Source organism: Delphinapterus leucas, chromosome 4, assembly GCF_059928025.1.
Source record: "Delphinapterus leucas isolate spDelLeu-1000000601 "Yukka" chromosome 4, BTC_Dleu_Yukka2, whole genome shotgun sequence".
NCBI lineage: Eukaryota > Metazoa > Chordata > Mammalia > Artiodactyla > Monodontidae > Delphinapterus > Delphinapterus leucas.
The window spans coordinates 123,660,355-123,688,070 of NC_143132.1; the positions used below are offsets into that span (position 1 = coordinate 123,660,355).

At 37.3% G+C, this 27,716-nt stretch overlaps 1 protein-coding gene and 1 long non-coding RNA gene across 18 annotated transcripts in view; one reads left to right on the forward strand and one right to left on the reverse strand.

The window, feature by feature from the left end:
• Positions 1–192: 192 nt before the first annotated feature.
• LOC111179284 (uncharacterized) lies at positions 193–12,356 on the reverse strand. Of its 2 annotated transcripts, none has more exons than XR_016393125.1 (3): positions 12,010–12,356; positions 11,189–11,301; positions 193–8,889 (listed from the first exon to the last, which is right to left on the reverse strand). It is a non-coding gene; the product is annotated as an uncharacterized LOC111179284 (long non-coding RNA). The 2 variants fall into 2 exon arrangements; XR_016393124.1 differs by having other exon boundaries at positions 9,998–11,301.
• Positions 12,357–13,206: 850 nt separating this feature from the next.
• The window catches only part of PLSCR1 (phospholipid scramblase 1), a 30,747-nt gene continuing 16,237 nt past the window's right edge, over positions 13,207–27,716 (forward strand). Inside the window, exons 1-6 of one of the 16 annotated variants that reach the window (XM_089911035.1) lie at positions 13,207–13,651; positions 15,288–15,358; positions 15,712–15,777; positions 19,800–19,825; positions 22,311–22,391; positions 27,011–27,213. In XM_089911035.1, the coding sequence (XP_089767161.1) occupies positions 19,813–19,825; positions 22,311–22,391; positions 27,011–27,213 (297 nt within the window). In that variant the 5' untranslated portion in view covers positions 13,207–13,651; positions 15,288–15,358; positions 15,712–15,777; positions 19,800–19,812. The other 15 variants (XM_089911033.1, XM_089911041.1, XM_022582706.2 and 12 more) reach the window with 15 other exon arrangements.

The following is a 27,716-nucleotide window of genomic DNA, read 5'->3' on the forward strand; positions in this document are numbered from 1 at the left end:
TTACAAGGTAGCATTAATTTCTAATATTTAAAAGAATTTCCAGTAAAAATAATTTTCCTTACTTGGCTTCAAAAATCTCAGGGGCTGGGAATTTTCAGAACTCAAATAACTTATTTGATTTTTTCAAAAAAATTTTAACCTCAGTAGAAAAATATATATAAATTATGTTTTAGAAGTTTAGAAATATAAACAAATATAACACACATAATAGAATATAAAACAGGTTTGAGCAATGTTAAAATATAAATGTTTAATCTGTGACTTTAAAAGGTCTTAAGATATTTTAGACCTGGCTATGGACTCTGGCACCAAGGGAAAGGATAGTCTCTTCAATAAATGATGCTAGGAAAACTGGATACCCACATGCAAAAGGATGAAATGGGACCCTTATACTGTACACAAAAATCAATACAAAATGGATCAAAGAGTTGAACAAAAGACCTGTAACCATAAAACTACTAGAAGAAAACATAAGGGAAAGCTTCTTGAGGTTGGTCTTGGCAATAATTTCTTGGATATGTCACCAAAAGCACAGGAAACAGCAGGAAAAATTAAAAAGTGGGACTGTATCACACTGAAAGACTTTTGCAAAGCAAACAAACAACAAGATGAAATGGCAACCTACAAAATGGGAGAAAATATTTGCAAAACATATATCTGATAAAGAAAGGGTTAATATCCAAAATATATTTTTAAATTACACAACTCAGTTAAAAAACAATCCTATTTAAAAAATGGACAGAGGAAATGAATTAATATTTCTACAAAGAAAACATACAACAAACAAGCATATGAAAAGATGCTCAACATCACTAATCATCAGGGAAATGCAAATGAAAACCACAATGAGCTATCACCTCACACCTGTTAGAATGGCTAATATGAAAAAACCAGAAGAGAACAAGGTTGGCAGGTTGTAAAGAAAAGGAAACCCTTGTACACTGTCAGTTGGAATGTAAATTAATGCAACCACTATGAAAAACAGTATGAAAACTCCTCAGAAAATTTAAAATAGAAGTGCCATATGATCCAGCAATTCCACTTCTGGGTACATACCCAAAGGAATGAAATCAGGATCTAAAAAGGTATCTGCACTCCCATGTTCATTGCAGCACTATTCCCAACAGCCAAAAATGGAAGCAGCCTAAATGTCCCTTGATGAACAAACTGATAAAGAAAACGTGGCATATACATACAGTGGAATATTATTCACCTTTAAGAAGAAGGAATTCCTGCCATTTGCAACAATATGGATGAACCTAGAGAACATTATGGTAAGGGAAATAAGTCAGATACAGGTGGATAAATACTATGTGATACCACTTATATGAGAAATCTAAATAGTCAAACTGATAAAAGCACAGAGTAGAATGATGGTTGCCAGGTGCTGGGGAGAGGGGAAATGGGGAGGTGTTAGTCAAGGAGCACAAGTTTCAGTTATGAAAGATGACTAAGCCCTAGAGATCTACTGTAAAATATAGTGCTTATAGTAAACAGTACTGTAGTGTATATTAAAAATGCACTGAGAGTAGTACTTATATTAGGTGTTCTTATCAAAAAAATAATAACGATGATAAATAAAGAGGGCAAGAGTGAGATATTGGAGGTGATGGATATGTTTCTGATTGTGGTGGTCTTTTCACAAATGTATACTCATGTCCAAACTTATCCAGTTGTATACATTAAATGGACAGCTTTATGAATGTCGATCATACCTCAATCAAGTGGTTTAAAAAACATATTTTAACTGCCCAATTTTGTTTCTACTTGAGCAGATAATATTGGTTCACTGTCATATGGGAGGACTAAATGATATGAACTCACTAATCTGATAATAATTTCAGAGGACAGGAAAAAACAAAACTGGTAATATGACCATGGTCCTGTTCTGACAGGTGAGTAGTAGAAAGAGGGAAGAAAGGAATTAAAGCCCAACTACAAATTACATTTCTTATCTTCGCTATCTTTGTTATCCTCAGTAAAGCGAGTCATGTCATTTTTGGCATCTTTTCTCCAATCTGTTATTAACAATTTCCACAAAGCCAAATGCAGACACCCCCAAGATAATCTAGCTTGATGCAAACACTTTGAAATTGAACAGAGACCAATCTAGCTTGAGGCTGTCATGGTCAGAAAATTGTTTCCTGGAGAAATTGAATAGTCAAAGGAAAATAAAAAACCTCTAGATTTTTGGGATATCTGAAAGAAAAAAATTCAGTTTCAACCCATTAACCCTACAGTTAGGCACACCAATCAACAAGGTCTGCTGCTGAAATCTTTTACTGAATATTTTACTGCCTCTGGCATATATATAAATAGGCTATCTAAGGATCACCAGACACCTAAGGCAGGTATCAGACAAGAGAGACAAAAACAAACAAAAGAAAAGCAAAACTTGGGAAAAAAAGACACATTGCTGAAAAAAATAGGAAAAAAAAATCCAAACCCATAATTAATATCTTCTGAGACATAAAAATCAATTTATAAAACAAGAATACAAAACTACAAGAAAGAGTATTTGGGGTGGTGGGCAGGAGTTGAAAACATAATAGCAAAAGTTTTAAATTAAGTTTGGGTATGAAAGATAAATTGAGAAAAATCCCTCAGAAATTTTAACAAACAAAAAGTACCAAGAAGGAAAATAGGGAAGAAAAGGTATGAGAGGGTAGAGGGGAAGGAAAAGGGAGAGAATTGAAAGAGAAAGGTGAATTGAACACCCTATTAGGAAGGGAATTCTGGTTTACTTTGGATGTTGTCAAAAGTTCAGAAATAACAGAAGTGAAACCAATTAATCACCAAAGTAGTAAAAGTTTTCTGTGCACACACCAGAAAGACAGTTTGAGAATTGGGAACACTCAAATTAAATATTGAATGAGCCTCTGGGTAAATTATTAAAAGTAATGACTATTTTTTCTTCACAGTGATTGGTTATAACCTTAGAATTTTCTTAAATAATAGAGAATTGGTTAGTGGCTACCTCATATCCATTTTGGGAACCAGTTTAAGTTGTGCTTATGATTCCCAGACACATAAGCAAGAAACGACCCAAGTCAATATCAGGAACAAGTTAAATTATGCTTTGTTTGTATGACTAAACTGATTTTTGTCGCTCAGGGAATTTTCAAGGCTGCTTGTCAATTTGTGTTTGATTTTAACACCAATTAAAATGAGAAGTTAGGGCTTCCCTGGTGGCGCAGTGGTTGAGAATCTGCCTGCTAATGCAGGGAACACGGGTTCGAGCCCTGGTCTGGGAGGATCCCACATGCCGCGGAGCAACTAGGCCCCTGAGCCACAACTACTGGGCCTGCGCGTCTGGAGCCTGTGCTCCGCAACAAGAGGGGCCGTGATAGTGAGAGGCCCGCGCACCGCGATGAAGAGTGGCCCCTGCTTGCCACAACTAGAGAAAGCCCTCGCACAGAAATGAAGACCCAACACAGCAAAAATAAATAAATTAATAAACTCCTACCCCCAACATCTTCTTAAAAAATAATAATAATAAATTAATTAATAAAATAAAATAAAATGAGAAGTTATATGTGCAACCAGTGTTGGACTCACTGAAACACCAGGCGTCTCTGGTCCAGAGGAAACTAACCTAGGAGGTCGTTTTTTATTTTCCAAGAATGAAGGAAGGATAGAGGGAAGGGGATAATTGAAGCATGTCTACTGAATCTCTATGTTCAGTTTCACAGCTCCTGAGTACTCTTCTGTAGAAAAAATGGTCCATCTCTGCTATGAAGAATTACAGACAATTTGTGAGACAGTCCTGTAAGTATTATTTGCAAAGCACGGCTCAGCTCTAATAATAAATGGAGATAACGCTCTTATTTTGAGAGATCTTTCTGTATCCCAAAGTAACTGAACCAACTCTATGGTTATTCCAGGCCTCAAAACTTCTCTAAAGAATGGATTCTGAATTTTCACAAACTCTAATCCAAAACAGGTCTCTTCATAACACACCATACTGAGACCTATTCATATCATTTGTAGCTAGAGCAGACCTGTATTTTTTAATTTTCTATGATCCCAAAGATAATACCAAATAAACAAGCATCTTTCTTCCAAATCTCAAAGCTTAAAGTATTTTTTTACAGGCACAACAGATGATAAAGTTTAATTTGATTGATCTCTGAGAATTTGGCCTCTCAGTGAGGGAGTTAGCCTTGCAGAACTTCTGAGAGAGTGCTAAGGTGGGGATCAAGACCGGTCCACATGATAAATCAGTGGCAGCTACTTGATTTGGACTCCCTTATGATACCCAACCATGGCAGAGGAATAAGTGGTGCTTCCTCAGCCAAGATGAGTGAGAAAAGGAATAGGGCTGACTGCCAAGGCTATGACACATCTCACTGCCACCAGCATTAGATTTTATTCAGGAATGACAATCAAACGTGTAACTGGGATGGCACGAGACCAACGTAATCAGAATGGTAGCTGGGATAGATTGTAAGGATTTCTCCCCCAGTTTTCCATTCCCTGGTTAGTTGATCAAACACTTATCTAGGTACTGCTGTGAAAGTTATTAAGTTTGCTAATCAGCTGACCTTAAGATAGGGATAGTCCCTTGGATTATCCAGGTGGGCCCAATGCAATCACACAAGCATAAAAAGCAAAACAGGAAGATAGAAGACGCAGTACGAAAGATGCAGCAGAGATGGAGGTCAGACAGATTTCAAGCATGAGGAAGATTCAACACACAATTGCTGGTTCTGTGATGTATGGACCCATGTGGAGCTAAGGGTAGGCCCTAAGCTGACAGCCAAGAAGGAAATGAGGACCACGCTCGATAACAACAATGAAAGGGATTCTGCCAACAACCCGAATGAGTTTGGAAGTGGGTTCGTTCCAGAGCTTCCAGTTAAGAGCCCTAGATTCAGCCTTTGAGACCCAGATCAGAGAACCCAGTGAAGCCAACTACAGAACTGTGAAATGACAAAATTGTGTTATTTTAAGCTATTAAATTTGTGGTAATTTGTTACAGCAGCAATAAAAATCTAATATAAATGCCCATCCTATCAGTAGAACTTGCACACAGGCTACACACAGTAACTGCTAACTACCACCCCTGGCTATGCCATGTAATGTTTTACCTGAAACTAGTGTTGCTGCCTATCTAACTACTGAAATACAAAATGTTTGTTGCTGCATATTTCCTCCTACATTCTATTTACAGTCAAATAATGCATAAATTAAATACCTGAATATTCATTATCCACGTACACTAGTCCCATTTGTACAGGTATTTAGTGGCAAGGGCCAATAGTACTGATACCTGTAATAGTAATGATTTCATACCTAGGATTACCTGTAATAGTAATGATTTCATACCTAGGATTCTAATCCATTTAAAACATTCTAGAGGCTCACAGGTTTCATGTAGGAGACTGCTCACAGCATTTTATATAACAATAAAGGATAAATAAAATACATCATGGCACAATTATTACATGAAATATTACGTAACCCTTGAATAGATTTTTGAAGGAAATGATCTCCAGTTGCTAAATGAAAGCAGGATACTAAATTGTATCAACTATCTGAGTCTAATTTTATTAAAATTACAAGTACACTTGCACACACAATGAAGACTGGAAATACATTATGTTATAGTGGTCATTAATGTGTGGTAGGTTATTAGTAATTTTTACATATTTTATCAAATTTTTATATATTATTACTTTGCAATTTGATTTTTTTTAAAAAACACTGAATATTAATCTGTAGAATTAGTTTGCTACTTATACATATGGCACTAATTCTATATACTACTTTGCCAAATTGACGTTTTAGCACATTGGTTCCCTCATCTTCAAAAATAAATTGACCCAAAGAACCTAACATCTCTTTGAACACAAAAATTCTAAGAATATCTAAGTATAGAAATGCCACGAAAACCCTAGGTTTATAATGTATAGCCCTAGAATCATCACTTGGTCTTCGGCATTTTGCTCTTTTTCTCCTTCATGTCATCGTTGCCAAAGGTCCTTTATGAGCACTTTTTGAACTCTGAACATGAATCATCTCTTAAACCACAATAAATGATCTTCTTATCATCCTATCACTACATGAGTTTTGAAGACAATTAAGAAAGTACAAACAAGAGCACAAACTATTGGGAAGTTGCTATCTTAATTTTTCTTTATATTTTTTAAGTAATATTCTTACATGAATGACAACTACATAGAAGTATTTGTGATTTTCCTTTTCAAAATATTTATGCTCTTATCATTGCCTTATATTAACATTATGCATACCAAAATAAGGTTTGCATATATGTTTGTTTGTAAGAGTTTTTAATTGAATTCATTATTTTAAAAATTATCAAATCTATTTTGTATCATTAAAATTATATTTCAGCCATCTAGTTTAAAACTTAATAAACTCTATGCATATCTGTTTTCATTTTTTAAAAATCCTGTCTTTCATATATTTCATTCTATATGTAGGAGTATAAATAAAATTTCAGGTGGAAGCAAACTTGGTACAATTCTTTTGGAAAGCATTTTAGCAAGATACACAAAGAGAATTAAAATGATTAAGCAATCTGACCTCAAAATCCACCTGGAAATTTATCCTTATGAAATGATTCAAAAGAAATAAAAGATCAATGATGGATATTTACTTCCATTTAAAAAACTTTTATTCAATTATGAGCTTAAAAAATCTATTAGCATTCATCCTGAATTGTTTGAATTTCTCATCTACACAACCCAGATTAAACCTAATTTCTTAATGTACTAATTTGCATTAACCCTCTAAGCCTAAAGAATGCATTAGAAATTCGGTACCCAGTGAAGGAATGGTTTGGAATCTATTTACCAGACTAATAAGTGCAAATAACATTCCTTGAAATATCACTATATTTAAGTTATTACAAATGGCTATGAAACTTTTTTCTTCACTATTATCTCTTCACAAATGAATATAAAACCATATAAATAAATGCAATTCCTGTTCTGGTATGAATTTAAATGATATTACTTTGCAAACGAATTCAGTTCACCATCTGAGTTTGCAAATATGTGCTGTCAATACCAAGCAGTTTCTTTCTTGTACCACAAAACAAAACAAACAAAATAAAACAAAACAAACATAACAACATCATTATTGGAAAGATCAAGACTAAAGTTTTCTTTTTTAAAAAATGTAGATAAAATGTTGAATTACTAAACTGGTGAAAGAAGAGCTAACATTTAACAGAACCATGATTAGTTGTTGCCGTATGTTGTGGTTTGTTTTCAATGTTGATTCCACTGGTAACTTGATTGTAGGTGATACAAACAAGCAAAGACGTGATCAGAGGAGAAAGCAAGAAAAGGGCAAACATGATAAAGTGTAATTAAGTAACTGAAATTTTTATCTGTTGACCTTATATAATATACTATCTATACTGAACTCAGATTGACATATGACATTCTTAATATAATGACTTATTGAGGAGATGAAAGCATTATTGACCTGCTATGGGGTTTTGTTTGTAATGAGTTACTTTGTTTTGTTTAAATTTGGCATTCATAAAGGAGTATGACACTCAAACTCACCCTCTGACTCAGTAACCAGATATTTGTACTTCATAAGCAAGAACGCTTATAATCTGCATATGAATTCCTCAGTTAACAGGGTTTCAAATTGTTCTTAGAGTTTTATTAAAGTGTCTCTTCTCTTGTTTTCACTTGTGATACATCCAAGAAAGTTAATGTTTTCAGTTAACAAAGGGTTAGTCCAATGAACTTGATCCCCTTTAGGGTTTTTCATTACATCTTCATGGTTAGTAATCTTACAATTGCTTATAATTACTTTTAAGTAAGCTTAATTAGCAGTCATTTTATTTACTTTAAAAAAAATCCTAAAGTCGTCTATATTTCATTGCCTTCCTTTTTATTCCGTAAACCATTGAAATATGGTTTCCATTCCCACAATTCCAATAAAACTGTCCTTGCTAAGACTGGTAATGGCCTTTATACTTGTTAGACCATCTGGAAACTGTTAAATCTTTAACTGACAGCCAGGACAAATGTATATTAAAATATCTCTTGTGCTCAGATTCCTTGGATTTTTTTTTAACCTAATAATTATCTCTTTAGATGGTTATTTGATATTGGCTAAATAAGTAGAAAATTTAGGCCCCAGATCTGACTATTTTGTTTTGCTGGTTTGGATTTGGGGTAAGTGAAAATTGTTTGACTTGTGCAAAGTGAAGAATCAAAACAGATAAGCTCATCAGATAGTGATTGATAAAGCTATAGCTACAACTTTAAACCTCAGGAAAAGATTCAGCCCTGCACCTCCTTGCAGGACAACCTGGTGCAGCAGCCTGGCCACTCCCACCCTGTTCACTGAAACACAGCTCTCTATCTCTGTCTCTGTCTAAAAAAAAAGGGAATTAGTACATTACAGGGACCTGAAACTGTAGAGCGAAATCTTACTTTCTTTCCACTCTGCTCATATCTACCTACTAAGGTTCCGATTGTGGATAAGATCGTGGGATATATTTTCTGTTTAGTAACTTCCCTTCCTTTCTAGAACTGGGGAAGTGGAGGGCACGATAAATTAGGCATTGCGTTTAACCAGAAGGTCTCTTTTTCTTGTCATCAGGTGCAAAAACAGGACATGATCTTATGACCTAAGTGCAAGACTCAGCCACCGCAACGACAATTTCTCTTATTTCTTGCAGTTGTGACACCATTAAAAGTTTCCCATTAAAATTTAAATTTAAATTTTTTTAAATTTAATAATGACACCATTAAATTTTCCTCATTAAAAGTCCCTTCCTCTGGGCTTCCCTGGTGGCGCAGTGGTTGAGAGTCCGCCTGCCGATGCAGGGGACACGGGTTCGTGCCCTGGTCCGGGAAGATCCCACATGCCGCGGTGCGGCTGGGCCCGTGAGCTCTGCAACAGAAGGGGTCACAACAGTGAGAGGCCCGCGTACCGCCAAAAAAAAAAAAAAAAAAGTCTCTTCCTCCTTAGTTTCAGGAACATTACACTTCTGCTTTACATTGCGCTCTTTGTCCTTCCTCCCTTTCAGTTTCTTTAAGGGAAGGATACAGTACCCACACTCATTAAATACCAGTGTCTCATTTCCATCCTTGACCCATTCCTCATGCTGCAAACTCAGTGGTGTGGGTGTTTCTATAACATCAATTACTGTGCATATTTCAAGTTCTCTCAACAGGTAGGGAGGAATGTCTTAACTATCTACCTTAACTACCTACCCATTGTCTCTACTTTGACGTCCCACAGCCATCTCACACTCAACAAATCTAGCTAAACTCTACTCCTATTCTCATTCTCTGATGTCTATACGTATGCACTAGCATCTATCCAATTGTTCAAAATGGAGACATTCCCCATTCCCCCAAAGGCAACGGGAAATAATCCCCTTCCCTTTCTCTCCCCAAAATCTGTAGTCACCAAGCAGCACCTGTCCTTTTATTTTTTTTTTTCCCATCCTTGGAATTCATCTCCTCCTTTCCAACTTCACTAAACACCATCTCACTATTTTTTTCAGGATAGTATCTTTGTCACTAAGATGATCTCCTTTCTTCTCCTACTCTACAAATCATTCTTCTCCCTGTCACAATTCAGTCTTTCTAAAACAAGAGCCTAATAGTGTCTTTTTCATACTTAAAATTATATCATACTTCAATCCAGTCTCCAAGATCAAACCCAATCTCTTCCGCACAGTGTATGAACTTTTACTTATGCTTCCTGCCCAACCTTTCCAGAATTGATTAGTTTGGCTGATGATAGCTCCTATAACAAATTTTAATGGCTTTTATTAATACAACTTTATTTTTCTTTCCCATAACTATCAAGGTGAGAATTTCTAGTCTCTGGGCAGCTTTCGTTCACACAGTGTTTCAGGGCCACGAAAGCCTCTGTTTTGTAGTTCTGTCATCCCTTAGGGTCTCAGCGTCTTCTGCAACAAGCCAATGGGAAGGAAACAGTATGGTGAAGGCTCACCTAGTGCTTAAGATTCTTAGTTTGGAAATAATACCTTGGTTTCTTCTCACACTCTGTTGGCTGAAATTCAGTCATATGGCCAAATAGTAGCTGGCCACTTGTCAGCAGTAGTTCTATACCAAGGAAGAAGGAACACAAATTTTGGCGAACAGTTCATTTTCTCTGCGTCAACATCAAAAGTCTCCTTCCGTTCCCTATCTTGCTCCCTGTTGCATGGCAGCCATACTTAACCCTCATACTCCTGAAATACACTATGGCATCCCTTGGCATATGTTGCTGCCTTCTGCTCATGGCTATCTTCTATTCACCCTTAAAAATGCAGCTGAGAAATCTTTTTGTGTAGAAAGCCATTACAGAACTCTTATTTCTGGATTAATAGCCTCCCTATGTGTTCTATATTTTTTTGTTGCAATAGGTGCTTGGAAAATCTTGATAGACTCAGTTATGTACATTTTAAGTTCAAAAATGTTCATCTCTCTTCTCAGTGGGACCTAAAAAATATGAGTGTTGAAAATGAAACCTGACTCATTTGGAGTGATTCTTATTACAAATTTATGAAAATATTTTTGGTAAAGTAAAAGGATTTATGATTTTATAAATAGCTGTTATCATACAACTGGTAATATACAATTTGTCAAACAGGAGCTTTTTGTGTGTTTTTCATCTTAAGTGAAAACCTGTAGAAGATGGTATAAAAATCTTTTGCTTAATAACACTCACTTCCTTATTTTTCTGAAGAGACACCAGACAGCATCTCTCAGCTTCCTTTGCAGTTAGGTGTGGCCATACATTTGAGTTCTGACCAAGGAAATGTGGACAGAAATGATTTGTCTCAATTTCAGATCTGGCCCATATAAACCTCTCATATGCAACCAACTTCTTTCCCCTGCAGACTTAGTGTCAAAGCCCAGAAAAATCTCGAAAGCCATATGTTAAAGATGTCAGTGTTTCCATGAGCCTGGGTCCTTGAGTGATGCTGTAAAGCAGAGCCCCCGGCCTACCAAAAGGGAACACTTCCATTTGGCTGTTATGTCGTGAAAAAAAAAAAACAAAACAACTTTTATTATGTTATGTCATTGAAGTTTTGAAGTTGATAATGGCACCAGCATTATGCCAAATTATACAGCCCAGTGTTGATGACTACAGAATTCATGTTTGGTGATCTCCTGGAAAATTAAAAATCTTTGCTAACATTAATATTTCAAAATAGATAAATTTGCCTGACCAATGGTGAGCCTGAGGCACTCAGATGTCAGGACCTTCTGCTGCTTCCCTATTGTACCAATTTCACCTTGGGGCTGCGGGACTCTCTTGGAGCTATCGGCTACAGCAGTTGGCCTAAACAAGAAAACAAAGAGCAAAAAAGAGGATTTTGGAAAGAATATATTAAGATTCTCGGTGGTACAATGCTAAGATTATTTAAAAAATAACTTTAAACAGCTTAAACAAAAAGAAAGAATCATGAAGAGCTATAACCATGGTGTAAAATTATAAAGACATAAACCCCACCATGCAGAAAAGGACAGCAGTACAGAATCCTGTTTATTTTTAGTATGCAATCAGATGAAAAACAAAAATAAATACTCTTGGTGAGTCCATAACCACAGCCAGCTTACACATAACAAGTCATCTGGAACTATGTAAGTCAGGGTCAGTGCTGTGGCTCAAAGGGGTCATTATGCTCCTGAGATCGTTCCACAATTCCTATATGTATGTGTGTGTGCATGTGTGTGTATGTAAGTGTGTATACATGTATGTGTGTAGGTATGTACATTTGTATGTGTGTATATACAGAAATATATATATATATATATATACACACACACATATATAAAATTAGGCAGGAATGCTTTTCTCAAAGTCCTCAAGAAGATTTTTCCTCAGCCAAATCTGAGAAATATGCCCATGTGTGCACCAATCACAGGCAAAGGAGACAGGCCGGTGTCAATACAATTGTCTACCAATGAAAATTCATACTTCGGGTTAGGACACTTGTTCTATGAACACATTGCTCCCCAATACGTAACCAAAATAGGATTCCCTTACCAAGTGGTTCTCAAAGTGAAGTCCATGGACCAACATTATCAGCACCACATGTGAACTTATCAGAAAAGCACATTCTCAGGCTCCATCCCAAACCTACTGATTCAGAAAAATTGAAGATAGGGCTTCACAAATTGAGTTTTAACAAGAATTTCTGGTGCTTCTGATGCACATTAAAATTTGAGACCCACTACTTTACCATATAAAAGCAGATACTGAGTTTGGGGTAGGCAACTAATTGTTTATGCTATGCCTAGACATTTTCTAATTAAAGATATTTTCTAATTAAAAGTACTTTTCTTTAGAGATCATAACAAAATGAAAGCAAATACAGTTAAAACAAAACGAACAAAAAACCAAAGATATAAAAAGCACAAGAAGAACAAGAAAATGTTAATTACAGAGGGGAATAAAATCTTAACATGTTTGAGAAAATGGAAAGAGGCAGATGTGGTAACTATTTTATAACAGGAAGTTACAACGTGTGTATAGACAGATGTAAGAATAAAGAGATCCAACTTACTACCACAGAATCCCAGAGAGACTGAGGACTTAGTGACTTCAAGTAAAAGGGAGAATAAAGTTGAAAATTAAAGATCAAAATGAGAAATGCTTGAAAGTCTATATTCACAGGTCTATTCACCAACCCTCATTCACTATCGCCATGGAGAGAATGTGGCAATGGTATATACCACCCTAAGCAAGGTGTAGGAGCTTTCTTCTGTTTAAAAGATAACAGAAACTTCTAGAGATTCAAAAACAATATTCATGGAGAAGGAGAGGTTAAAAAAAAACATTGAAAATGTAAGGTACTGGATCTCTACAGTTTTCCTATTCCTTCTGCAGCAGATATCAGCAGTCAGAAAGCTAAACGGCAAGGTACATATCACTTCTTTTCTCCATATCCAGCTTTGTTTGGAAGATCGTGTGTTACTTTGGTAAATAAAAATTTTACTAGAAAAACAACAACAATGAATCCTTCAGGTCAACAAATATTTTCTTACTGCGCCAGTTTGCCAGTAGGGGCGCTGGAAATAGTAAACATTCTAAACACATCTGGTTGATTGGACTCTCCAAAGGAGTTAACATCATTTAGCGGAAAGAGAGAGACAGAGAGAGAGCGAGAGAGAAACAGAAAAGACACCATAAAGAAAAACAAGTTTGACTCTCCCTCATTTGTACCCTGTACCGCTTCCTGCTTCCTGGCGAGGCCACCCCGGGGGCGGCCACTCCCCTGTTAATGACCAAGTTCCAGCTGGTTTCGACCTCCCAGTCCCTCGCGGCCCTGAACCTCAGAACCAACGTTTTTGGAGCCTCTCCAGGGGTCAGAAAGGGAGCTGACAATCTCTCCGCGCTGCACTGGGGCGGCGGTCCCGCCTCCTGGTCTCAAGCCTCCCGCAGCTACGCGGAAGCGCCAGTCCGGGGACGAGGGCGGGAAGCCCTTTTGGAACTCACGATCTAGGAAACGAAACCAGAGGCCACGGGTTTCGTCACCGTCACCACGGTCTCTTTCCTGGTAACTTAAGGGAAGGTTGTGTAAGGAGCACTCTTGACTGCGAAGGGTCGGAAGCCAAGCACCGGCTCCGCGCCCGGGTTCCCCGAGCTCGTCTCGCCGCAGGCAGCGCCGGAGCTGCGGCGGCCACAGGTTGGTGGGCGGCGTGCTCGGTCTCCTCCCGCGGGTGCCGGGCGCGGGGCTGGCGCGGGTTCCCAGGCCGGCGGGGGGCACTGGGGGCTGCTTGGGAGCGAGGGGCGCGAGGGCCGGCGGGTTACGTTTGCGCTGAGGTTGGGGGCGGGGGGCTCGGGCCCCAGCGGCCTCGGGAAGCGACCGCAGAAGCCGACCAGGGGCTCAGCAGGGAGCCCGGCTGACCTAGTCCTATCCCGGCCTGTCCCAGGACCTTTCCAAGGCCAAGGTGTTTTTTGCCTGAAACAGCCTTGTACGTTCGAATGCGCTTAGTCCATCTCTTAATAGCGCGGAACTGCGCTGGCTCATGGCCAGAACCTGGGCTCAGCGGTATCTGCGAGCATTTAGGGGTATTCAGAGGGACGATTAATAGATCCTGCTAGCTGTCGTTGAACAGTCAGTATTAATGAGGAGTGTGGCTGCGGCCAAAACTATACTAGGCACCCTGGGACAGCAGACGAATTGGGAAGACAGGCGGTTTATCACATAGAGGCTAAAGCCAGTAGCTCAGGTAACCACCTGCCTGACTTGAACCTGCCTCTACTACTTAATATCTGTGGATTCCCAGACAGTTTCTTCCTACATGTTCCTTCCTTGGCTCATCTCTGAAACTGGGTAACGATCAAAAGTTACAAGAGTTAGAGTGTGACGTATAACTTTGGCACTGCAGAGTGTACTCAGTAAACATTAGATTTATTACTTTAAATACTTGAGCAAGTCCTTGATCCTCCAAGCTCACTGTCTGGTTCCCATGTGGTTTTATTTAGACAGCTGTTTCAGCAAATCCTGGAATGGCCACTTCCCAGTTCCGGGAACAGGCAGTCAGTGTTTCTCCTAGTTGAGCAATTTGAGATACATGGTTAGTGCAAGTGTCACTTGCTTAGTGTGAAGTATCAGGAGATTCAGGGTCCCCTTGTTCTTCCTGGAGCTTTCTTAACAATGGAACTTTCTCTTAATACCACCCTGGCGAGTATGACAATTGTAGGGCTTTGAACACTGAACAAACACAAGGAAATGAAAAATAAATGAAAAGGGAAGTGAGTGGGTTTCTGCAGTTGGATAGAAGTGTCACATGAAACAGCTGAGTCACAGATTAGCCAGCCTTCACATCTGTAAGGTAACTGTCCTTTCTGACTGAAGGGAGTGAAATAATACTGTACACAACTATTGAATCAGCAAGCACCAATTAAGCGTCTTGTCCTGACAGGCCATGCTCTGGCCTTTGAGAGCTTAGACAGGAAACCTGTAAGAACTGTTCCCTGTTCACCTCTCCATCCTCTGGTCCAGTGATCTCTCTCCTTCTATGCTCTGTGACCCACAGATCTTTATTCCCTTGAATGAGCCAAGCTCCCTCCCTCCAGCCTCAGGACTGCTACCTATGCAGTTCCCCCTGCCTCTAATGCCTCACCCCATCCAAATACACACCTCCATAGCCTAGTTGATTTTAAACTGCCTTTGGCTCTCAGATGTGACTTTCTGACAACCCCACTACACTATCTAAATTAGTGCCTCCATAACTCTTTTTATAGAACCATTATTTTTATTCATAGCGCTAGTATTTGTAATAATATATTGTTAATTGTCTGCCATTTTGTTCTAGTGATTGTTATAGTGCCTTACATGCTCTGTGCCTTCAAGCAATATTCCTTGGAAAGAGGCACAAACTTTACAGTGAGTGACTATTTACAGACATATTTATATGTGTATATGTGCATTTATATATGTGTACATGAGTGTGTATACTCTACTGCATTTTCTGTAATAGTGCTAAATTTTAAAAAACCAAAGCATTGTAGTTAAGCAGTGCTAACTATTGTGCTTTCCATTTTTCAAATTTTGAAAATACTAAGTACTTACAAAAAACTCTTGCCTGGCCTAGTAAAAAAAACAAATAGGCAGCAGTAAATTTGAAATTCCTGCTCTCTGCCTTACATAAGAAAAACACCATAGTCTCTTAACAAATTTCACTGAAAATTGGCAATTTGGGATAATGTCTTGTTTTTTTGTTGTTGTTTTTTTTCCAGTGAATCAAGGACATGACTGCAAAGGAAATGAATCGTGAATCATTCCTATGAGCTAGTTACTGAGCTGTAAGCTGTATGACATTAAGTAACCATTAACCTCTCTGGCCTTAGTTTCCTCATTTTTAAGGAGGAAAGGAAACAACACAAATTTGTGAGGGAGCTCTCAGTTGTCAGGAAAGGCTCTTCAGGAGTAATAAAGCAACCAAACTAGGATAGCTGACATAAAGATTAGTTTATGTGTCTTTGGTCTCTTTGGTTTAGTTGCTAGTTTTGTACAACACTTGACTACCTCTCTCTCAGTTGGTCCCAGCTGATGAAATGTCTGCGTTGTTCTTCAAGGTTTACTATGAAATGCTATCCCAATGTGGTTCTGAGCATATTTGTTTTGATTTCTTGAATCTAAAATACAGAAGTGGTATTTTATAGGCAGAGTCTCTCTTATCAGGTTCCTTGCACTGATGATGGCCTCAGCCACCCCACTTCGGTCCCCTGTCTTGGACATACGTGTACTGGTATACTCAAATCCTCACCAACATCTTAGCCACCTGTTTGTGTGAACCCATCTGTTTTTGCTCTGCTTGTGTTTTACCAAAACCACAGTTCAACAGATGAAGTGCTTTTGACCTTAGGTGTTAACCTTTCTAAATGCATAAAATTTACCTACAAACATAAGCTGAACAACATGGAAATTGCTTGATTTGTGACTTACCTCAGCAAGGGTTGGGTTCTCCGCTAGCTCTAATTCCTCCCCTCCCCCTAGTCTAGTATCTCATTTTCATTTATTCATAGGAAGTTAGGGATATAGAATTCTGGGATTGTGTTTAGAGCAGTAAAGTTTTGTTAAAATAATTAAGAACACATATCTCCATCTTGGGACTCTGAGAAAAATGTCAACTGGCTTGGTTTTTGGCAGTTAAGTAAAATTGGATAAGTAACCCAAATCTAGTTTATGCCTAGTTCATAGGCTTAGTAGTTTCAGGATCTTTCAGAATTAGGGATGTTTCCCCTTTGGGTTGCAGGTTATACTTTAATATTTTTGACGAAATAAGATAGAAATTTCAGGACCCCAAGAGATGGGTCAAAGGGTTTCCTGTAATATGAATTGTGGAGCCACAACTGGATATCACGTGCACTATTTCCCCTTCTCCTGGGTGGTAGAGGTTTATGATTATCTAGTATCCCATAGCACCAATAGAATAGGTCTTAATGGTGTCTGATAGAATAAATTTAACAGATACATGCTTATATGTATAGTATATGATGCCTTAATTTCCTCAGAAGCTCTCATTTAACAAGTTAGGATAAGTGTGTAGTAATCAGATTATAATTTGGAATTCTGTATTTGTCCTGAAGTAATTATGATTCCAGTGGTACATTGTATAATATGACTTCATAGAGTTCTTTTTCTTTTAGTACAGGATAAATATGATTTTCTTGCAAGTCTTGCTGTGATTTGTTTTGTTACTAGGAGTAGTGGAAGACATTATTTAAAAGTTATAATATTAAATTAATTAACTAATAAATTAATTCATCCAGGACACACAGCCCGATCATTCCCAAAACTGAGTGATGTTATGTCTTGTAATAGAACCATCAAGTTTGAGAAAACCAGAACATCCTTAAAACAGCAAAGGAGAGTAGACAGGGATGAACATGGGGGATGTCTTTAGTCCACAAGTGCGTTATTCTGCCTGTGGCACACATACAGGTTCAACTGTCACTTCACATTTTGCACCAGAGCTTATGATGTAACATTTTTCATGCTTGAGATATTAGGAACTTGTGAAAATTCTAAAAACTACAGGAAAATGAGGACCCAGATTATACTGCAGTAGTTTTGCCAACAGGTACTCATCCTCACAAAACTATAGTTTAAGACTCAAAATATTGTGACCAAGTAGGAAGGAAAGAGTAAATATGAACAAATGAGCTCTGTTTGAGTCTGTTTCACTTCCTTTCCTTTGATTTCTGTGCAAGGAGAGAATTATCTCTGGCTTCATGAAAAGTAAATACTCATATTCATAGTTGGTACTCATTCTGCAAGGACTTGGGTACTTATTGCTCCATTGCTTAAGAGCCTCCACCAGTTCCTAATGTGATGCATAGCACTCGTGTATGAATTCCCTCTCTTTCTAGCACATTCTTTATTTCTGACTGGCACTGAATTTCCCAGGCTCAAACAACTAAATGCTAAGAAGAAACATATTTTAAATTAAAACTAAATTTTTTTTTCCTCTCAGATGTATAGACTTGCCCTCCAGAAACTATGGAATTTTTTTTTTGCCAATTCAGTGATTTGTTCACAAAAATAAATTGTTTAATTCTAAAAATTAGACCTCCAGGTATTATTTAGGGTTTTTCCTTGAACTGAGTGCCCTTCTGACATTTTAGGCAAGGCAGGAATGACTGAAACAGTAGTCCCTTAAAATTGCTAAGTTGATTGAAGGGCCATATAACTTTTTTTCTAAAAAACTAATCATATTATGAAGTGATCCTGTGAGAAACAGTAGTTAAGTAAAATCTTGACCTGTTTAGTCCAGTTTGTTAACTAAGGGATACTATGCATTTCTACTCCAGAAATGGAGTAGTTTTTAAATGTTTTATGTATGTTAGGGTATTGAAAATAATGGGTATGAATTTTAATATAGTCTTTGATCACAGAACTGCATGTTGACAAAAGTAATCATGGTCTATTGTATATAAGAATTTAGTCTCCTTTCTTAGTTGTCCTTCATATGATAGAACATAAAACGCAATAATGGCCTTTGAAAACTTTTGGTATGCTTTTGTTACATGTGTTTATTAGCTTATTGTTCACCTTGAATAACTGCAGAAAAACATAAATCTTAATCTTTTTGTTCTTTTGTCCTGAGGAGGTCCATAGCACTTGGTTTCTGACCAGTTAATGCTAACAGGGTAGTATGGTTCTAAGGAAATCCAGGAAGTCAAATTTGTAACAAAAACCATATTTTTAAATTCATTCCAGGGCCAAGAAAACCCATTACTGAACTCTTTGAGTATATATAATTAAGAGGTGACTGTAATTGGAATATTCTTAAAAGTTTTACTATATTATTAAATTTTATGCTTATAACAGGCAATGATAAATCGATAACTTAGAAAAGGAGAAGAGGGATATGGTTTCTTCTTGGGAACATTGGATTTTAGTTAAGGATATGGAAGGATCAGTTGACTTTTATTTACCATTTAGGATAACACAGTAGAAGGAGCTAGTAAAGGGGCAGCAAAAACTGGAGAAGGCCTGGGAAGGGTAGAGCCAATTCATATTAGTGTGTAGGTCCCAGGTAAAACAACTGAGTAGCAAGTTTTTGCCTAATGTGTTAATTGTAATTAACAGGCAGATAGCGGTTGGGATTTAAAGTGGAGAGATAGGAAAAGTAGTGACTGGATAATTGTGGGAAAGACTAGGATGGGATCAAGGCCGTAGAAGGCAGAAGTATTGAGTATAATGTTTTTTATCATTATTTTTCTGTAGAAATAAGCAAGACAAAGTTTCAGTTGGATTATCATGGTGTTACAGCTACTATAACCCCTGGGTATATGTTTTTAGGCTAAAATCATGTATTGATACACAAACAGGGAGTCAGGCCTTCTCAAATTTGTTGCTGAAGCTGGGCAGAACATGTTCTCAGGACCTGGAATTTCCAGAGATATTTACAGCAGTGTGACCTGATAGCTAACTTTTTTCCTTCTGCTGGACCACGCCTGCAGCCCAGCCCTACAGCTGGATGCTGGATTGCATGCTCCCTGTAGATTGTGTAGGTTGGAAGGCTCCAGTTTTTAACTGGAGGGCCTTGGGTTCACAGTGTTTCTGTCTTTCTGCCTCATTGACCCCTCTCTTCCCAAGATTTTTAGAAATTGTTCACCATCCTGGACTGGCCTACAACTTGTAAAATCCTACTCAGAAACATAGCAGCAGGGAATACAGTCAAGACTGAAGGGTTTAAATGACCAGATTCTGGAAGACTAGATGAATAGAGGAATATCTCATGTGTATATAGTTTCAGAGTATCTTGTTTCAACTGTCATATTTGAATTATATATTTATATCAGGTCTTCGTTTTCAGAGCTGTTTAAATCATGGACAAACAAAGTAAGTAATTTAAGTGTTTACTTTCCACCTATAATGTTAAATCTCTTGTTAATGTGTTATTTGTCATAATGTTCTATTCAGTTTCTGAAAGGATATAATTTGCTTTGTGTTGTTTATGTTCCAGAATCCTAAGTCTGGGCCAGTGTTTTGACTATAGAGAAGATGTACACAAATATCCATGACCACTAATTTTTCCTTTAAAAATAAAAAAGCCTTAGATAAACCTAAGAAATTTTAGGCTTACTGGGAAATACGTTGTATAATTTATATTACATTTCATCTGAATCAAGTTTCCCTTTTCTTTGTGCATTTTATATACAAAAAGACTGTTCCCATCATATTGTTTAACAAACAATGACTTTAATATGCCAGGACATTGTAATAAAATGCTCAGATACATCCTCAATATATATCTCATAAATGTGAATAGGTTTAAATAAATACAACTTTATTTTATGGCTTTTTTTTTCAAGAAGATTCTGAATAAGATGAGTATTAACCAAACGTGTAAAAAAAGACTTTGTCTTTTAAAAAATTCAAGTTTCTGAAGAGAAAAAAAATCCCATGGGAAAAATAGGGAAAACAAAATCCTGTTTTCTGAAGGATCTCTATTCTCTATGTTTGTTTAGATAGCTAAAGAGATGTTTATCTCTACCACAATGCCAGCCTTGCTACATATACTAGATACTCTTTAGGACCAGAAACCTTGACTTTCCTTCACGAAGTTTCATGATTTTTCTTAATGCTTGCTATACTAATTTAATTTTATTAACAATACTTACTTTACTTTTTAAACGTAAATTTATATAGTATTAAGCTATTTTCTTTGCTACAAAAATAGGATGCTTCAAATCACTTAAAAAAAAATCATTGGGTCATGGTGACAATTACCTTTTAACTCTTCAGCTTCCTATATACAAATGCATGTGTTTGTATGTATATGTGTGCATAAATTGAAATAGAATGTATGTATGTATATAAATATAGAGAGAAATAACAATAACTTGTTGACAATATGAAAGTCCTGTGATTTTTGTAAGTTATTCTAAGTTGCATTTCACAAATGCAGAAATCCATCCATAATTCATATGCTCTCTGATCTACTTGAGCACTCGCCCATGCATTTATTTTCTCTTTGTATAAATTCCCCTGGAATTCCTGAAACCAGGATCACTGCTCTAGTACCAAAACCCCAGGGATTATGAGCTCCTAATTTCTTGAATATGTCAACTCCTTGATATGTGTGTATATTTACTCTTGTTTAAACAGTGGTACCTGTTAAGAGGTGCCAAAATGTGACATATCATTTAAGGATGGGTCTTTAAGTCTTTCAAGACCCATGATACATACAGGAAATGTGTCAGATTGAAAGTTTGGTCAACTTTTTCTTCTGCACCATTGCCATGTCCCCATTATTCAAAAATAAACTATTTTGAATTTACAGTTAATAAGCCATAGGGAAGAGACGAGAATATGGTGTAAGTGTAGTGTCCACTAGACCATAAATTCCATGAAGGCAGAGCCAGTGTAGCCGGAGAGCCTAACTGAGGGTGACACAGGAGATGCTAGTACTAAATATTTATTTTCTGGCCAGGGTGCTTGCTAAAGGAATGATTAGATAAACACAAATATGAAGAACTAGGAAACTGAACCATTTGTACATACATATTAAAGATTATTCAAACTACATTGATTAGCAGATAACAAAAGTTAATATGTTTATTTATTGTAACTAAGTCAGTTATGATTTTTGTAGTTCAAAATCAGTCAAATACTGGGAATTTCCTATAGTTCAAACTTAATGGGGTAGTTCCAGAGTAAGCATAAAAAGGATATTTAAATACTGAATTGCATGTATTATTTTAAATATTTAAAACATAATTCTTATAGCAACAATTATACATATCTTTAAAATCACCTATTATCCTTCTATTACCAAACCCACATCCAACTAGGTTCATTTATCTCCTTCTTCACAGCCTATGTAGTTTTTTTTTTTTAACATCTTTATTGGAGTATAATTGCTTTACAATGGTGTGTTAGTTTCTGCTTTATAACAAATTGAATCAGTGATACATACACATATGTCCCCATATCTCTTCCCTCTTACGTCTCCCTCCCTCCCACCCTCCCTATCCCTGAAAAAACCATAATTCAAAAAGAGTCTATGTAGTTTTGAAACAATCTATTTTTCCTAGTAACAACAAAATCAGTGTATGGGAGAGAACACTCATCGGGCATATTTGAAAACTAGAAATTCAGCCCCAGTAATTAGCTGCCTATTTTATCAGAAGGGAATTTGTTTGAAACAAGATTCTACTGCAGACTAACTCTGATAACAGGCATAGCTTTTGTTAAGTGAAGAATTCACTTTGTTTCAGTACAACACAGGAGCATATAAATGAAATTATCTAAGAACAATGCATTTTTTTTCTGATATGTATTTTTTTAAGAAGATATATGTTTACCTCTCCTTGAATTGCAGATGTGCAAATGAATGATCCTCACCCAGGAACACAGTTACCAGGTGGGTATCCCCCTGAATATCCTCCGGCAGCTTTCCCAGGTAAAACACTGGCTTAAAGAATAAAAAAACAAAATTTATGAGTTATTGATATTCCCCAAAGGGTGTGTGTGTGTGTGTGTGTGTGTCTGTCTGTCTCTCTCTGTATTTTAGTAGTGTCTTTTACTAAAAGTTCAATAATGAAATTTGTAGCCTAGTTCTGGATTTTTTTCTTTGACTATACGTTATCATAAATATCATTAAAATATTTTTTATTTATACAGAATAGTAAAAGTGTTGTGTTAATAAAAACAGTAATGAATTGACATTTAGCAAATAAGATATAAGGTTGCACATAAATTAAACCCCAAAATACACATATTAAGTAACAGATTTTATCGATTCTCCATTCGTTCTGAAAATTATGGTCATGCAGTCACATTTAGGAGATTTATCTCTGGGTGTTTTTGAGTCATTTATTATCTAGGGTTAATTATGTTAAGTGATTGTCATGCAAAAGAGATGACTGCTTAAGCCTGGAAGCTTCAAGCAATAGAAACATAGCTACCTGGGATAATTCTCATTTTTATTTTGTAACATACAAAAATGTGAAACCTTTGCTTTTATATACATGCCTTGCCTTTCTAAGAAAAGTAACTGAGTCATATCGCTACATACCAAGTAATATATTATTTCTTTTGAACCACTGCATAGAAGACTTCAGAGATTTTCATTTAGACAAATGCAGTTATCAACATTACCAGAACTTGGGCTTCCCTGGTGACTCAGTGGTTAAGAATCCTCTTGCCAATGCAGGGGACATGGGTTCAGGCCCCGGTCCAGGAAGATCCCACATGCCGCAGAGCAACTAAGCCCGTCACATCCACTGAGCCTGCACTCTAGAGCCCGCGAGCCACAACTGCTGAGCCCGTGTGCCACAACTACTGAAGCCCATGTGCCTAGAGCCCGTGCTTCATAACAAGAGAAGCCACCACAGTGAGAAACCCGCACACCGCAACGGAGAGTAGCCCCCGCTCTCCGCAACTAGAGAAAAGCCCGTGCGCAGCAGCAAAGACCCAACGCAGCCAGAAATAAAATAAAATAAAAAACGTTACCAGAACTTTACCAAATGGCAGAGTTCATGGTGCACCTACATTTGCAAGTAGGCCGGCTACCCACATCTTGAGAGACCATCCTGAGGACTTAGGATCAAAAGGAGTCTTGTTTGGCCAGAAGGGTGTATGCATTTTTTATTCTACCCTGAGCAAACAAATCTGTTTAGGAGCTGAATGGCTTGTTTAGTGGTCTAGCCAGAAACCTCAGTGGAGCCTGGATCTCATCCAGATGTTTGCATTTAAACGAATGCGAGGTAGAAAGACTACCAAGGCTCTAAGATGATAGTTCTCAAAGGTGCCTGTACTCAAGTATTACCTGTAAACTGCTGAAAACACTAGTACCAGGGCACTATCCCAGGAAAACTGAAACAGAAGCTCTGGCTGTGGGACCCCAGGATTGGTAATTTTTTAATTTCGCAGGTGATTCTAATGTGCAGCCAGGGCTGAGAACTGCTACTCTCAATTTTTAAATGGTTGGTGTTTGAAGAATTATTAGCAAGTCTATAGTATGCACCCAAGGCACTTGGAGGATATTTTAATCCACCCATGGCTAAATAATAGTAGGCGATACATAATTAAGTTATAATGAGACTTGAGAGTTTGTGAGAAAAATAGCTCAAATTTATTTCTCAAGTCGAAGGCCAGTATAGCACAGGTCTTTTATGACAGTGATGCTAACAATAGTAATAGATTAAAACTGAGAGTTTATTGTGCCTAATGTGAATTAACTCATTTAATTCTCAGACAATATTATGGGGTAAATACTATTAATTATCACCATTATGCAAGTGGGAAAACTGGCATAGAGAGGCTGGATCAGGCTTCAAGTTCTGGCTTCTGTACTTAATAGTTGTGTTGTGGTTTTAAGCAAGTTGCTGTACCTCCAAGCCTCAGTTCTTATCTATAAAATGGGCATAATATTTTCTAATTCAGACATTTTGGAGATTAAATGAGAGTATGTGTAAAGCAACTAGCACAATGCTTTACAGTTAATAAATGACAAATATTTGCTAACTATTATATTAATAATATATTAAATCAATTGGGCTTTAGGTAAATGAAATATTACCTAAATTTCAGGTAATTCTATATGCTTAATCCATTGATTTGGGAAATAATTATCCTCTCTAAGAATCTCGTGAAGGTTTAATAATGTAACCAATTAATTCACATCTCCTCCCCCTCACTGGCTTGCCTGTGGTTTCGTCTTTGCACTGTAGTCAGTGATGTTTAAAAATAGTTATCTGTTAATATTACAGACAGTACCCACTGGGTACATCATTGGCTTCCTTTTGCTTTCAGGATAAAGACCAAAATGCTTAGTTTGGTCCACCAAACCCAAGGGGCTCCCCTGCCTTCTCCTTATCTGTCTCTTAAGACTGTCTCTCCTGTTCAGGTAGACTGGCCTTTTTGCAGATTTTTAAATGCACTGTGTTTGTTACTATCCCAGGGCTTCTTTCTGAAATATTCATTCCCTGCTGCCCACCTACTCAACTCCTTTGTATCCCTCAGATCTCAGCTGAGGGTGGTCCTCAGGGAGGCTGTCCCAACTCCCTCCCTCTGTCTCTCCCCATCTAAACACCTTCCTTTGGCACATAAAACCCTGGTCCCTCCCTTCAAAGCGCTTGTCTCTGATTTTAGTTAATCACTTACTGACACTGGTGTTGTAGATCCCTAGAGTAAGGGTGAGTGTAAAATTCTCTCTCCCATTAGGCAATGAGGGCAGGGGTTGCATTTGCATTTCCCATTTTAAATCCCAGTGCTTGGTACTCCTAAAAACTTTGCAAGATATCACACAGATCATGGAACTCAGTCTTCTGTTTAAAATCCCTAAAGCCTGTCAATCACACTTGGAATAAAATCCACACTCCTTATTAAGGGGCTCTCAAGATGAATTGATCCTATTTCTTTACTGACAGCTGTTTCTGTTCTTCCTCTCCCTTATAACGTCCCTCTCTTTCTCAAACATGTCAGATTTATTCCTAAAGTCAGAGATTTTGTATTTGGTATTCCTGCCTCCTGGAATACTTCTTACCATATCTTCACACACACTTTTTCCCTTCTCAACTTTTAGGTGTCAACCATAAATTTTATCTATCTAAAGTAATTGGTTGATGCCTTGCCCTTTTCCCCATGTATTGTCTCCATCAGGTCAATCTGAAATCTTTTTTTAAAATTTATTTTCTGTCTCCTAGAAGTTGCCTCTAAGCTCCCTGAGAGCAGGTTGCCTTGTTGATAGCTGTATCCTCTGATTCTAGACCCAATCACATTATAGATCATCTGTAAATATTTATTCATTTAAGAGGGAATAAGTTATAAAACTATACTTAAAAGACATTGCTATGAGGTTTAGTCTGTCTTCTGAGTCATACTTTTTATTGGTGTATGTATTTTGTCGTCAGTATTCCACTTAAAAGTATTTACAATTTTCCCGCTCTAAGTGTTAAATTTTGCATAGCCTTAACTGTTAAAATATTGTGGGACACAGTTCTTTGCAACTACATCCTCCATTCCTATGGAACAGCTACTCTGCAGACTATTCATTTAAGTTATAAAGTTATGAAGCTTCATATTTGTAATCACAAATTCATGCGGAATAGAGTATATACTCATTTCTTCCTCTACTGTGCTTAATAAGTACTTGAGACAATTTTGCCTACTATAAGGTTTTACCTTCCTTGGTTCTCAAACTGTATTTTCCAGAGAGCTTAGGGTGCCAAACTGTGAAATTTACATTTGTAACCTAATATCATAACTTTTTTTTTTTTTCACGTGGAGGGTTTTAGGAATGGGATACACCATGGGTTAAAACTTCAGGCAAATTGTTAACCCAGAGGAGTATCTGGGCAGTACTGGAAGGAATGACATACCCTTACCACTATACTAGGGTTTCTCAACAAAGATACTACAGTATTTCAGGATGGATAGTTCTTTTTTTTTTTTCAAGGCACTGTTCTGGTCCTTGTAGGATATTTAGCAGCATCCCTGGCTTCTACCCACCAGATGCCAGTATCCCCTTCCCTTCAATTATGACAGCCAGAAGGGTCTCCAGACCTTGCCAAATATGCCATGAAGGGACAAAACCACTATCAGTTCTATACAGATAAGAAATGTCACATGTTGGAATTCTAGAATTATAATTTTTTACAGGGTGGTTTGGTCCTAGAAATGCTGAATCAAAGCCTTTATTCTGGGCTTTCTACTCAATGCCATCCCTCTTTTCCTGGAAGCCATTCCAGAATTTTTATGTACCTGACTCTAGATCGTTGCTGACTTTCTTTCACTTTATTAGATTTCAAGCATATTTTCACCTGAGTTTTGAATGATAAGGGTAAGGCTGTGGGGCAACTCTAAACACAGCCTAAAACCCTCAGAATAGGAGTGGACCTGAAACCACAGGTATTTCATTGAAAAATCACTGAGAGAGAAAAACACAAACCTTAAGCTTTTAGAAACAGGATTTCTAAGTAGAAATTGTAGTTTGTAGATAGCTGGGGTGATCCTAAAAGAGTTGAAGTTTGCATTTTTCTCTGCAGTTACAAATAATTTCACATGTTCATATTTCAGGACCTCCAGGATATACTGGCTATCCTGGCGCCCAGGCTGGCTATCCAGTCCCGCCAGCTGGCTATTCAGGTGCTGGCCCAGTCGGCTTTCCTGTCCCATACCAACCAGTGACTAGTCAGCCAGGCGCACCTGCAGGGGTACCATGGATGCCAGCACCATCACCTCCATTAAACTGTCCACCCGGATTGGAATATTTGACTCAGGTAATTCAATGCATAAAAGACTCATTAAAAACAAAACTGTGCTTCCAGTTTACTTAATGAGATTAACAACTGGCTAATTCACAAAAGTCTGAAATGGTAAAACAACATGTTTTGCTTACAGATTACTCTAATTCTTCTAGGTCAGGTTTACTTTTAAAGCAAAATGAAAATGTCTTAGGAAATTGTATTTTCTATGATCTTGAATATAATCTGCAATAATAGCTAATAGCAAACCTTTATTAAGCTTCCAGGCTTTGTTCCTAAGTATAATTCATGTATTTACTCATTTAAATTCTTTTTTAAAAATTCTGTGATATACAAGTGCTCTAATTATCACCATTTTACAGAAGAAGAAACTGAGGTCCAGAGAAGTTACATAATTTGCTTAACATCAAAATGCAGAGGAATTGGGAATGGCTTTTTACTTCTGGAACCTTAGTTCTGGATCCTGCCCTTTAATCCCAATACTGAATAATTTCCTAGGAGTTGGAAAGAACCATCAA